At 46.8% G+C, this 13,626-nt stretch overlaps 1 protein-coding gene and 1 pseudogene across 1 annotated transcript; one reads left to right on the forward strand and one right to left on the reverse strand.

Moving 5' to 3' along the window:
- The first annotated feature begins 6,736 nt into the window (after positions 1-6,736).
- LOC112346983 (pentatricopeptide repeat-containing protein At4g02750-like) lies at positions 6,737-8,254 on the forward strand. Its single transcript, XM_024677035.1, has one exon. It carries the CDS (start codon positions 6,737-6,739, stop codon positions 8,252-8,254), a length of 1,518 nt encoding a protein of 505 aa, XP_024532803.1.
- A 2,939-nt stretch (positions 8,255-11,193) lies between these two features.
- LOC9650174 lies at positions 11,194-13,383 on the reverse strand (annotated as a pseudogene).
- Between the last annotated feature and the right edge of the window lie 243 nt (positions 13,384-13,626).

Here is a 13,626-nt window from a genome sequence, read left to right on the forward strand (position 1 = left end):
AAAAAAGAGAGGAATGTGGTTGAATACTAGCCTGGCACCTGGAAGGCAGCTCGCATTTTGTGTATGAGGCATTACGGTCATCTGTTGATGCTTCAGAACATCAGGTGGGGGGCATGGTCTTCCAGAGGGGTTTGGTCTGCATGAAGGCATGGAGAATCATTTATGGAGTCCCTCGAAGCACATTCTACAGAATCAAAACTGAGTTCGAGGAACAAAGGGTTCAACAGGCAGTCCATGGGAACGACGGTACGCACAAAACCAGGGGTCATGTTGTATATGGAGAGGCAATCTTCAAGAGGTTTGTCGAGACATGTAGCGAGCAGCAACCACATAAAACCCGCCTCTTGGAAGATGGAACACGAGACACCCAACGAGTTCTCCCTTCCATGTATACCAAGGGGGCCATATTGGAAGATGTGAATCGGGAACTCCAGAGTAATGGCTACAGGAAGCTGAGCCAATCTAGATTTAGTAGATTGTGGAGCAACAGGTTCAGGGATGTGAGTATAGGAAAGTACTCCAGCTTTTCAAAGTGTGACGAGTGCACTGCTATCAAAATGGCTTTGTCGAAGAATTCTTGCAGCGCTCAAGAGCGAGAGACGTTGGTTAGAAGGCGGCTCGACCACAACATCGAGCAGAGAAGCTGCAGGACTGCATATTATCATAATAGGATTCTCTCCATGGAGAGACCTGACTCTTACCTCTGCATCATCCACGACAAAATGGACCAGAAAAAGATGTGCTTACCTCGACTCAATCCTGCCCCCAAGGCAATCTCTTCATCCATGCAGCTGCCTGTGTCTCTGTTTGGCATAATCGCTCATAGGCATGGTGCCCAAAACTATGGGAACTTCTTTGTACCTCTATGGGGTGGCGGGGGTGCAAACATGATGATTGCGTCCCTAGCAAAACACTTAAGGTCTCTGCAAAGTGCGCAGACTGAGCTGAACGGCCAACCCTTGCATAAGGCCCTTGTCGATCGAACCCCATACAGGGTTCAGCTGGAGGAGGAGCAAAGGCTTGCAGTATCGCGTGGGGCCCCATGCCATCCCAGTGAATATGTTGGCCGTCAGATTGTAGGGTTATCACGTGAGGCCTCATGCCATTCCGACGAGGCTGGTCGCCCGGTGAATGCACAGCCTCATCCAAACGAAGCAGAATCTCAAGGAAGTTCTTGCGGCCGATGTGGCCTTCCACCCCATCTTCTGCTCCAAACAGACAATGCAGGCAGTGAGAACAAAAACATGTACGTCTTCGTGTACTTGGCGATGCTTGTTGCCAAAGGCATATTTGAAACGGTTACACTTGGCTTTCTCATGGTTGGGCACACTCATGAAGACGTCGATGCCATGTTCAATCACCTGGCAGAGTCCCTCCGGCGATCCAATGTCCTCACCCTCCCACAACTCTACGATGAATTCCAAAATTGCATCAAAAGCACTGTTGAAGCTGCACTTGTGACAGAGGTTCCAAACTTTAAGGGGTTTGTAAGAGGCTACATCAGGGACGGATCCGAAACGCTGATTGGCCACTCCAAGCCTCTTCAGTTTCATTTCAGCATGCGTGACGGTGCTCCAGTGATGAGGTACAAGATGAGAGAATGGGACACAGTGTGGCTGCCAGTGGATGGCATTGAACTCTTCAAGAGAGATCCCATAACTGGGGAACCTATGATTCCTCAGGGTTCCCCACGGCCGATGCACCCGGATGGACTCAAAGACCAGGAAAGTATAGTGGCCGGGATTAGACAGCATATTGCCTTCTGGAAGAGGGGGTTGGTGTTTGGTATAGAATCCTATTTTAAGAGGTGCAAGCCTTTGCTCAAATACTGGGAGAAGATTATATTTGCTATCCAAAATGGGCCGGTTGTATATGAAGAATTGGAAGAGTCCTTTTGGCCAGAACCCAGAGCACCAGATAGTAGCGGAACAATGTCCTCTGGAAATGCAGTGACAGATAATGATGTTGAGGATCACTATTGTGGGCCGAGGAACAAGAAGCCGGATTCAGCATTCAATCCAGTACAGGTCTGCAAAGGAATGGTCGTGCTTGTCAGACCCAGTAATAAAAAACAAATGATATGGGTGGGGCACTGCATCACTGATGCAGAGGAGGACGCGGAAACTAACTCCTTCAATGTAACTGTGGAGTGGTTCAAGCCAAGTTCCGGATATACGAAGGATTGCCTAGAAAAGAGATGGGTGCTGAATCCAAGGGATCCCAGCATGAGCATATCGGTGGATAATGTTGTGCATGGTTGGATGCGGAAGCAGAGTGCCACCATCACCTTGCCAGACCATGCAAGAGATGCAGCAAGAGCATTCATAACCCGAGTTCAAGGTGAGATTCATTAATATTCCTTTAGTAAGTTTCTAATGTATTTTATTTCAAGGTGAACAATCCGAATCTGAATCAGAGGAGGCGTGATGGCATGTGGCCCTTTGCACTAGTATATCTTAATACCGGTCTGAGAAATAGAATGGCATGTGCCCTCAGGCCTTTTACTAAATCACCTTTGAAAGAAATGCAAGCCTCTATGTCGTAAAAAAAAGGTACTAGAGAAATTCCTTAATAATATGAATGTTATTTAGTTTCATGAAAATACACTAAGGGTCAAATGAGTTAAATGACTTCTCCAGACATGCTTTATTTCGTTAAAGTGGGACTTTTCATTATCCCACTTATGGTGTGTGGCCACATGCCATTTTTATAACAACAATAAAAAATTGAAGTTTTAACTTTATAATTTATAAATTAAAAACTTTTTATATGATTTTGTGTTATAATATTGTGAAATATAAAAAATAAATTAAAAAACTGATAGAAATATTAATAAATATTAATTAAGTACTAGGAAATGGCATGTGGACACATGCTAATTAATGTCCCACTTTACTGAATAAGTCCCACTTTAACGAAATAAAGCATAGACTAGCAATGCCTCTTGCTACACCTTCACAATTAGATTCGTTAGAAAAAGATAACATTGAATAATATCTAAATGTTCTCACCATTAAGTTATATGTCTGGCTAATAGGAATGACGTTCATCTTGGAAAGCTCACCACACGCTCAATGAACAAACAAATAGTGTGTGCACGCATGCCATCGCTCTTCTTTAGCTTCAGATTCGGCTTGTTCACCTTGACAATGAGATTTATTATACAACCAGATGGACTCAGTCTGGACACAAAGTCACCGCGCTAGTCACCATGCCCCAGATATGTCTAGCCCCTGGACAAAAAACATATAATTTCACGTCATTTTCAAATACTTGAAAATTTGTACCTAGTCCCATTTTATTGAATAAATCCCACTTTAACGAAATAGAGCTTACGTGCAAAATAAAAGGTCGAGTGTAGTCAGGATATCCCAAAACCGGAGGAGTTATCAATAATTCTTTGAGATCCCTGAATGCCCACTCATAATCCGGAGACCAAATGAAAGATGACGTTGATGACTTCAGCAACGCTCGTAATGGTGCAGTGCGATCAGAATAATGATCCACAAAACGCCCGAGATACTGCACCTTGCCCAAGAAGTGTTGCACATCATTCACACACTTCGGAGTAGGGAACTTCAGAATAGCCACAAGTTTGTCAGGATCAACTTGCAAACCCTCACCAGAAATACGGTACCCAAGATAAGTTGTGTCCTTGGATCCAAACACGCACTTCGACCGCTTCAGCTTTAATCTAACGTTGCGTAGCCGATCCAACACTTTACAAACATCACGAACGTGCTCCTCCCACGTCCCCTCCAAGTGGATCAAGACATCATCAATGAAGTCAGCAGTCACGTTTGGCATATCGCAAAGAATCTCGTCCATCATCCATTGAAAAGTTGCTGGAGTATTGTTCAAACCAAATGGCATCACCAAGAACTCGTACAAACCAAATGGTGTACGAAAAGCAGTCTTAGGAATATCTTCTTCAGCCATCGGTACTTGCCAATACCCAAAAGCAAGATCTAGCTTGGTGAACCAATGACTTCGCCCCAGATGATCCAAGAGATCAGCAGTGTGAGGAAGAGGGTACACATCCGGGATCGTTACGTTGTTTAACGGACGATAGTCGATGCAGAAACGAATACTCCCACCAGGCTTCGTCATAAGATGAGGTTCACATGCCCAAGGACTCCGTGATTTCTGAATAACACCCTTCTCCAACATCCCCTTGACATTTGCACGTAAGATCTTAATCTCCTTGGGTGATCGACAACGAATAGGAACCTTGATTGAACGAGCATCCCCAGTTGGAATCGGATGACGTGTGGCAATCTTAGCTCCAGACAATAGGTCAAAGTCAAAGAGATCAGAATACTCCTTCATAAGCCGGTCAACTACTGCAACACAAAGATCGTCGAAGGGATCGGAAAAGGGAAGAGCAGAACAAGATAGAAACACAGGAGGAAAGAGTGGGGAAACAAAAGTAATGGAAGCAGAGGTAAAAGTAGAGGGACAAAGAGGTACGAAAGTGAGAGGAATGGATAAAACGTAAGGAAGTATAGGACAAGGGGGAGAAGCCTCAAAGTCACACTTGGCATGATTACGCTGCAACCAATCTATACCAAGAATGAGGTCAAAAGCTTGACTTGGCACTATCTGTAATGACTGCAACTCAAGCTCGAGATCGCCCACACGCACAACCAGGTTTGCCTCATCCCGTGCATATGCATGTGTACAGCCGTTGCCATAAAGAATGAAAACTGGTTCCACCACATGACGCAAGTGTAGATGACAATGTGTGGCAACAGGTTGAGCAATAGAAGATAAACTCAAACCTGTATTAACCAACACGGAGAAAATAATAGGAGACCTCTTGTTATAAAGATGAGCTTGGAAAGTAAACACTGGATGAACTGGTGCCGAGTGAACCCCTTGATGATACTCCCAAAAAAAAGATGGAGGGGTCACTGACTTATTCGCGCAAGGTCCCTCCATTACTCGCGCGACTCCTCGTTTCCCAGATGCATCTCGGTGTCCAAACCATCCATTGTAGCAGCACCAACGGGACATCGCTGATGCCAAGGTCTCCACCCAGGAAATGGAGGTTGCCAATCCGGAAAACGCTGACAATGCCGATAAGTATGACCAACTTCATCACATGCCCAGCAGCGAACATCACGGCCACGACCACGTCCTCGCCCTTGACCTTGGACTCGAGCAGCAGCAGCATCAACCTCCATTGGAACAGGACTATCACCCACAGGACATGGAGCTAAAGGATGTGCAGCGAGAAGTGGAAGAGGCAACGTCTCATAACGTTGTGCCAAGCGAAGAGCATTGTGAAGGGTGGCGGGAGCAAGTGCATGCACAAGTCCGACAAGATCTTGACGAAGTGCTAGCCACACATTCCTAGCTTGATCCGCTCCGACATATTTGGGTCCGCACGAAGCAAAAGACTTTGGAAACGAACACCAAATTGCATCACTGACTCAGATGGCCTTTGGCGAAAATGATGCAATTGTTGGAAAGCATCATCACAATCATCGGCATGTCTGAAGGTGCATTTGAAGACATCCGGAAGAACAATCCAATCCCCGCGAGTGGCTGCTCTGAAACCGTTGTACCACTGCAATGCCATCCCTTGGAGACACGTGGGAAACTCACGCAAACGTCGAGCATCATCCCAAGAATGATATGTGGCAATCACCGTAAAGTGATCAAACCAATGGTACACATCATCCCTAAGATTCCCGAGAAAGAACTCCGGCAGAACGTGAGGATTGGCACCAAGAGCAGGAGGAGTTGTACCATGTGCCGTGAACGCCACCATCAACTGAGTTTGGTTATTCAATTGCAAGCACATAGCATCAAGCAATTGTACCAACTACTACTTTAGAGGAGATTGCTGATCTACCATAGAGACGAATGAAAAAGAAAAAGCAAAAGAAGAGAAATGATAAAAAAAGCTAAAAGGAAATAGTAGATCTAGACAATGCAAAAAGCTAGATCTAAACCAAAATTCTGAAAGGAAATGGAAAAAGCTAGATCTAGATAATGCAAAAGCTATATCTAAATTGAAATCCCAAATCCAAGCACTCCCCAGGGACAATCAAAGGTGCCTCTCATCTCCACCAATGTGAGTGCATGGAATATAGAAAGGGAATACAGAAATGTGCATATCAATTAGCCCAAAAACTCTAGTTTATATATAGGAGCGAGTGGTTCGGATTGAAACCAATCTGACGGCTACCAAAATCCCACTACGCTAATATTAGTATACGGCATTGTAATTGTACATTTGGCCCTCACTTCTTCATTTTACACATTTTTATTCATATTTGAGTAAAACATTTAATCTCTTATAATTTTTTTTCTGACAAAGTTGTATTTTATCATAAACTTTTCTAATAATAAATATCCACTCCTTCAGCAGCCTCCTTGTCGAGGCATATGGGAAATGCGGCTACCTAGCGCCTGTTTGAGTCCATTGCTCGTCTTCTCTTGGAACATGATGATCATACATCATCAAATGTGGAGACATGATCGGTGCCACCTGAACTGGCCCGGAGTTATACATATGCCAACATGATCAGGAGCTCCAATGATTTTCTCTCGGGTGTTGCTTAGATCCGATCTAGCACACCTACATTGTCAATCCAAACAAGAGCATGTCTCTGCTCTCGCTTGCAAGCTCAGATCCTGCGCTCTTAACAAGGATCTCGACAAAACAAGGCATCTCCATAGGCAAATCCTCTCCGGCTCCTATGCAACGCACGACCGACGCTACCTCATGAACCTCCTTGTCGATGCGTATGGGAAATGCGGCTACCTGGGCGAGGCTTGTGCCGTGTTTGAATCCATTGCTCCCCGCAATATCTTCTCCTGGAACACGATGATGTGGGCGTGTGCCCAAAACGGAAAATTAGACAGCGCTACAACACTTTTCGAAATCATCCCCGAGAGAGATCTCGTTGCATGGACCTCGCTCTTACAAGGTTACTTCCTAGTCGGAAGCCTTGTTCAAGCTCGATTACTCTTTGATTTAATTCCAGAGAAGAGCGTGGTGGCGTGGACTGCCATAGTTTCTGCATATGCCAAGGTTGGGCATATTGACAAAGCACAGAGCGTGTTTGCGTTGATGCCACAGAACACACTTTTGGGCTGGACTGCGATTATCACCGCCCTTGGATCAAAGTCCATGGTAGGCGAGCTCAAACTGGTCTTTGATCAAATGCCCGAGCGAGATGTGGTGGTCTGGACCGCGCTCGTCCAGGCTTATGCTCAGAATGGGCATGTCGTCCGCAAAGCAAGGGAGGTTTTTGATCGAATGCCGTGCAGGAATTGTTTATCGTGGAATGCGATGCTGGCCGTCTACGCTGAGACTGGAGAGCTTGAGCTGGCAAAGAAAACCTTTGATCTGGTCCCAGAGCCGGACGTGGTTTCTTGGACCTCAATCACACAGGCCTACATTCGCCGCGGCCTATTCGATGACGCTCAAGAGTTGTTTGATCGAATCCCAGGCAAGAACACTGTGTCGTGGAATGCAATGGTGCAGGCGTATGCCCAGGCCGGGCATGTCTCCAAAGCTGTAAATATCTTCCACGCCACCTTTAGGAAGAATGTCATTTCCTGGAACTCGGTGGTGCTCGCGTATGTGGGTCGAAAGAAGATGGTCGAGGCAAAGTCGTTGTTCGATCGCATGCCCGGCCACACCGTCGTCTCCTTGACAATTGTCGCAGTGGGGTATGCCCACGCCGGGCATACGACGAGTGCCAAGGAAACGTTTGAGTCCATGCCCAGCAGAGACGTGCCATCATGGAACGCGATGGTGTCCGCGTATGCTCGAGCCGGGCATAGCAGCGTCGCCTTGGAAGCATTGAGGCTCATGGCGCTCGACGGTGTCAGGCCCGACGATCTCACCTTTGTTGCCATTCTCACGGGCTGTAGCCACGAAGGGAAGCTCCAGCAGGGGCGCGAGAGCTTCCGGGAGATGATCGACGTGCACGGGATCAAGCCTCTGCTTGCTCACTACGATTGCATGGTCGACATTCTGGGACGCTCCAAGTTTTTAGCTGAGGCGGAGGAGCTCATCGACAGCATGCCGTTTCTGCCTGACTCGGCTGCGATGAGCTCGCTGCTGAGTGCTTGCAAGCTTCATGGAGATCTCGATCGAGGGGAGCGAATCGCAAAGAAGATGGCGGCGGTGGATGAAGACCAGTTCGCTGATTATGGTTGTGGCTATCTCTTACTCTCAAGTATGTCAGCCGAGTGTGCTAATCGTGAGCCGCAAATGAAAGTGAAGGAATGATTCATGCTGATCTTGAGAAACAAACAAACGGCGAGCTGAGCACTCACAAAATTATTGTTTCCTGCTCACCGCCTGCAAGGAAGGGAATCAAGACTGAGCGCTCTAGTCCTGCAGTAATTCTCAGTCACTCCGTAAATGTGGTACTCAGCATACCGGACTGGATCTTGAGTCAGTCCCTTGAGGAACTCGGCCAGACGCCCCACGCTGCTAAACTCGCTGGCCAGGATGGGAGACACGAAGTCCACGACGTTGGGAGCTCCAAAGTATATGGGGACCATCCTGGTGTCGAGAGATTTTCCGTGATGTAGCTCTCGGTTCTCGTGTTCTCGATCACCAAGGTGTAGCGGGACATCGCGTCGCTATCCCCGACATTGTTCAGGCATTTTTCAAATGAGTGGTGGCTGACAATTTGCTCGCGAGCATTCCACAGTCTTCGGTGCTTCTTTTGAACATTTACTAAGCACTGGTGAACACTTCCTAATAAAATCTCAATTTTTGATTATTCAGATTTTTTATGCTTCAGGAACAAAATTCCCCAGAAGCTTTGCCAGAATCGAGAGCATCACATGCTCTCCCACCTCAAAACACGTCAGCCACGCTTCCGCCGCTGCCAAATTCCTCCATTTATATTCTGATGAAGTATAGCTTAAACTGCAATAAGCTAACTGGCTGTTTGTAACAGCTAATCCTCTTCCATCTACCAGCCAAAATTTTAGATGTCTCGAATGCAAGCACATATGAGATACAAAGAAATTATTAGCTTACATTTTATGCTAATCATTTTAAGCAGAATGATGGAGTGGAGAAAAAAACAGGAAATTAATAAAGAAGAAAACTGAAACACAACATGAGCAAGACTGCAGGTTTGACTGCAATCTAGCTATGTTGAAAACCTTATCTCATTTCTATAGATGTTGAACTTATTTGAGATGTAATTGATTCTCACTCGGCAAGGATACAGAACCTTCAACGTTGTAGTGTTGCACTCCCTTATCTTGCCCAAGAAACAAATGCAAAACTGGACTAAGAGTTTCCCAATCACCACCATTTCTAGGCGAATCCAGAACTATCATGTTGACCAGAATCCTAACCTCAGCTTGCGCACAGTTGCTGACCTAATGCAAAAGGCCAGCAAGCTTCTTGGTCAGCCATAGTGGTGATAGCTTCCTTCAAATGTGACCAAGGCGAAACGGCTGCTTCTTTCTGAGTCCACAAATCCAGCTATGACCTAGGTTCTTTGCATGCTGAGAGTGGAATTCCCCATTTCAAGAGATAAAGGCTCCCGAATAATCCATGCCACCTTCTTCAACCATTACAAGAAGAGCTTAAGAATGGTAAGAACATAGACGGATTCCTACCTGGGGATAAGAAATTGCTCTATTCTGCCAATTTTTGCCAGGTCAAAACCTTACCATCGAGATCAAGAATGAGAGTCACTTGCCCTTGCTCTATAGCACGTGCTTGATTGCCACCAAGAAGCCAAACCTGCATTGGTTCAAAGAGAATCGCTAATATCTCTAAAAGAACTCTTTCCACAAACCTGGGTGGCAAGAGGAATTGGATGGACAGAATCACCCAGGCAACCATTGTGACAAAGCTGGAGCATGCTTACTGGTGAGCTCTATAAGTCTTTGAAACAAAAACAAAAGTCAGTACTCATAGGGACAGACAGGCAGGGTGCCAAGAAGATCTTGGATCTTGATCTACATGGCAGAAAACTTCAATGACAATAGCATTGAGAAAAGGCCACCATCGCAGTAGAGAAAGCCATAGCTTCCACCACTGCCAAGCTCATAACACTATACAATATGTAAAAGTATGGAAAATACCTGTCAAAGTGATGTTCATGTCTTCTTTCCCAAGGTTTAGGCAGCTTTTAGTTTGAGATAATTTGCTCCAATTGGGAATAGGTATCATGCTTCCATTTTGTGGAAGAAAAAAAAATCTCACCATAAGTTTTTCCTTTGTTATCCAGCAGGAAAAGAAAAACAAATGCAAACTAAACATCAGATAACACAATGATTAGTACTATCAGTTTTAGCACTATATTTACCTTTGCTAACCATGCAGCAAACAAAACCATGATGCTCAAGTCTCAAAGCTATTCCAATCATCTGGTACTCACACACATAGGCAGTTGAGGCAAGATCTTTCTTTCACACTTTCTTCACACTAAAACTTTCAACTTATCCAAGTCTCTGTGACATAAAACTCTTGGCCAATGTATGTCTTTTTGGCTCAGATTTAAAGTTTTTTGAAGACTTCACCTTGCCAACCCACAAGCTTTTTGCTGGGCAATTTCTAGTTTTCTTCTAAGAAAGAGTCGGCTTTAACTTTAACAATCAACTGTAAATGCAGCCGCCAACGCGGTGTTTGGCTTCGTCCACGACTATCTGGGCCTCAACACCATCAGCCTCGCCATGGCAGTACGCCTCCACGAACCCCGCGGCTAGCAGGGGCACGCCACCGCCAGTGGTAAACACCGTCGTCGACACTGCCACGGTCGCGCCGGCGCGTCCATGTCAATTCTCCCGCACCCCCGGCGGCGTGCTGCCGCCCCTCCCTCTCTATCTCGGCTCGTGGTCGCGCTGCGAGGACACGACAGGAACTCTCCCACTGCCATACTGCACGCGCCGGCGATGAGGCCCGCGATGCCCGAGATGACGCTCGTTAATGTTCCTGGCACTCACGCCCAGATGCTATTGAGACTAGGCAGTCGTTGGCACCCAGGACGAGAGCCCGCAGCTGAGCGACGGGGAGGCTGCTCCAGCACTCTTTGGCCGCTTCTCCATGTCCCTCGGTTTGTTGCTCTGCTGCTTCATTTCCCAGCTTGGGCGACTTTACTGCCTCGTGATGTGACCCTGGAACCGTGGAATCACATGATCCAGCTTCTAAAATACCCGACAATTCCTGAAACCGCAAATTAAAACATAAAACGATGATTAAACATGTCTTATGCACTGTCCAAGTTGAGTATTATCTGGGAGAAGAAATCTGAGGCAAAAAAAGAAATAAATGTGAATACCTTGGTCTCATCCGAACGCGTGGGCCTTATGTTGTAACACAGTTCCACTGTTTGGTTTCTACGAGGGAAGCTTTGTCTCCGTCTCTGTCTCGTCCAAATCGACGCAGTTCGTTACGGCACTTCCTCCGAGTCTTACGTTTATGCTCCTCCTTGTCGTCTGGGAGCATCATTCCCAGGACGTTAGACGCTGGTCCAGGCAGGCCTTGCTGCGATGAGTACGAGTCGAGCAGGTTCTTAAGCAGGTTGAGGTCTACGTCCACGGGCAAGTTGTCATCTTCGGTAGCGGTAGCAGAAGTAGATGCTGACCCAGAAGCGCGAGACACGTCAGGTTGAGCAAATGTTTTGGAGACGCTCGAGTTTTTAAGTTCGTGTTGGATAGCGTCGGAGTACTCCTCCATAAAATCATCCTCACCTTTCGAAAGGTCTTCATCTTCGTCGTCTGAGTTTTCAAACGGAAAACAATTTAGAGCTTGCATATTGAGAGGAGAGAAAACGAATACCTTCACCCGAATCTGAATCTGAGGAGCCCGACTGTAAGTCCCCGGTGTTTTGAGCTCTTGCATAAAATTTTCCAAATCCATAGACACAGGCTCGTCATCTGTCAGAGTTGATGGTTAGCAAAAGTCCAAAACAAGATCACAAAATATGTCTTACTCTTTGGTACCTCGGCACCCTCAAAACTTGAGATTTTGTCCACAAATGACTTCATTGTCTTGGTCATTTCGCTGGGATCAAACTCGCCTTCGACAACAGGTGCCAGAGTTTTAGCACCACTTATCTTATCGTGAGCGTCCATTTCCTTCTGTCTCTCCTGCATGGCACTTGTTAGCTCATCTTCACCTCTATATAACCACGAGTCATCGTCACTTTCCGGGATATCCACATTCATGAAATCCTCGGCTTTATGCTCCAAAGCCAAAATTTCGTCAATTCGTTTCGCAAGGACTTGCATTGCTTCTCTGGAAAAACGAAGAAAACTTTTAAAAAATTAACTTCCCGTCAACCTTTACCTTATTCTTGAAAACGTTTCAGTCTCTCGGTAGCTGGCAAAGGCAGCGTCCAAAAGCTGGCGGTGTTCTTTCGATCCTTCAAGAAGATCTTTAAAGTAACCTCTAGCCTCCAGGCCCTTTCGAAATGTTTTGCCTTGGAAAACCTGCTGCTTGAGCTGAGCGTACATAGCCTTGGACAAGCAAACCGCCACGGTGACTATCTCATCCTGCCCTCCACGTAAAAACTTCTCCATCCTCGAGGCCGCAGCCATTGCATCGTGATCGCGAGTGTAAAACGCCTCCACCGCCAGAGCAACCAGCTGTGGCTCGTGCTTGAGCACCTGCGCTACGCTCAAAGAACCTTGCATCTCACTCTGTGCATGTTCTTCCGCGACCGCTCGGGATATCCTTCCAACTTTCGGCCGATTGCTGCCTGGACACCCTCGGAAGCTCTAGTGTCGACGCTTCCGCTGGAAAGAACTCTCACGGCCTCTGCCAGCGTTGGATTTGCTAGAGAAAGGCCAACGTGAGCCGGAGAGGTGGGCAGTGGAAGAATGTGAAGTGACCCCTGGCTGATGAACACCCTGTTCTGGCTGTTCTCTGGTTTCAACCATCTTGGTATCGCGTACGCTGCCTCTATGAGCAAAAACTCCCCATCAGAGTCCCACACCCTGATATACACCCCCGGAATCCTCCAAGAAATCTCGTAGAGCAAGTAAACCACGAACCACTCATCCTCCAGATTATGCCCATACCTCGTTCTTCCATAGACAAGCGGCAGCCCGGGATCGCAACGAGCCGCCGGCTCCTCCTCACCGGAAAATGCCGGCTCCCTGTGCGATGGAGCGCTATCTGCAAATCGAATTGCGCGTGCTGCCAGATGTATCCACGGACAAGCGGCGACGCTACAGCTAGGCAATCGTCGCGGAGGCGGTGGAGCTGGATCAAAGCATCGCCGTCGTCGGCACAAACCCTACCTAAACCCTAGCTGCTTAGTGAAAAGGGTGATTCCACAAAAAGAAAAAAATGTGAAAAGCTTTATTTGTTTATTGGTAAACAAAGTTACGCGGCAACAAAGTGTCAAAGTACATGTTCTCTTTGGTAAATTTCTCCATTCTCGCCCAACTCGACGCGGTTCGTCACGTCACTTCCTCCGCGTCATACGTTATGCTCCTCCTTGTCGTCCATTCCCATCATTCCCAGACTGGTCCTGCTGCGATGAGTACGAGTCGAGCAAGTTCTTAAGCAGGTTCATGTCCACGTCCACGGGCAAGTATTCGTCTCCGGTAGCAGTAGCAGATGCTGACCCAGCGAATGTTTTGGAGGCGCTCGAGTTTTTCAGAGAGCGTTTCGAAAGG

Source organism: Selaginella moellendorffii, unplaced genomic scaffold (assembly GCF_000143415.4).
Source record: "Selaginella moellendorffii unplaced genomic scaffold, v1.0 SELMOscaffold_18, whole genome shotgun sequence".
NCBI classification, from domain to species: Eukaryota; Viridiplantae; Streptophyta; class Lycopodiopsida; order Selaginellales; family Selaginellaceae; genus Selaginella; species Selaginella moellendorffii.

Coding starts and splice junctions, on each gene's coding strand:
- LOC112346983 (XM_024677035.1), top strand. CDS start 6,737: ATGAACCTCCTTGTCGATGCGTATGGGAAATGCGGCTACCTGGGCGAG.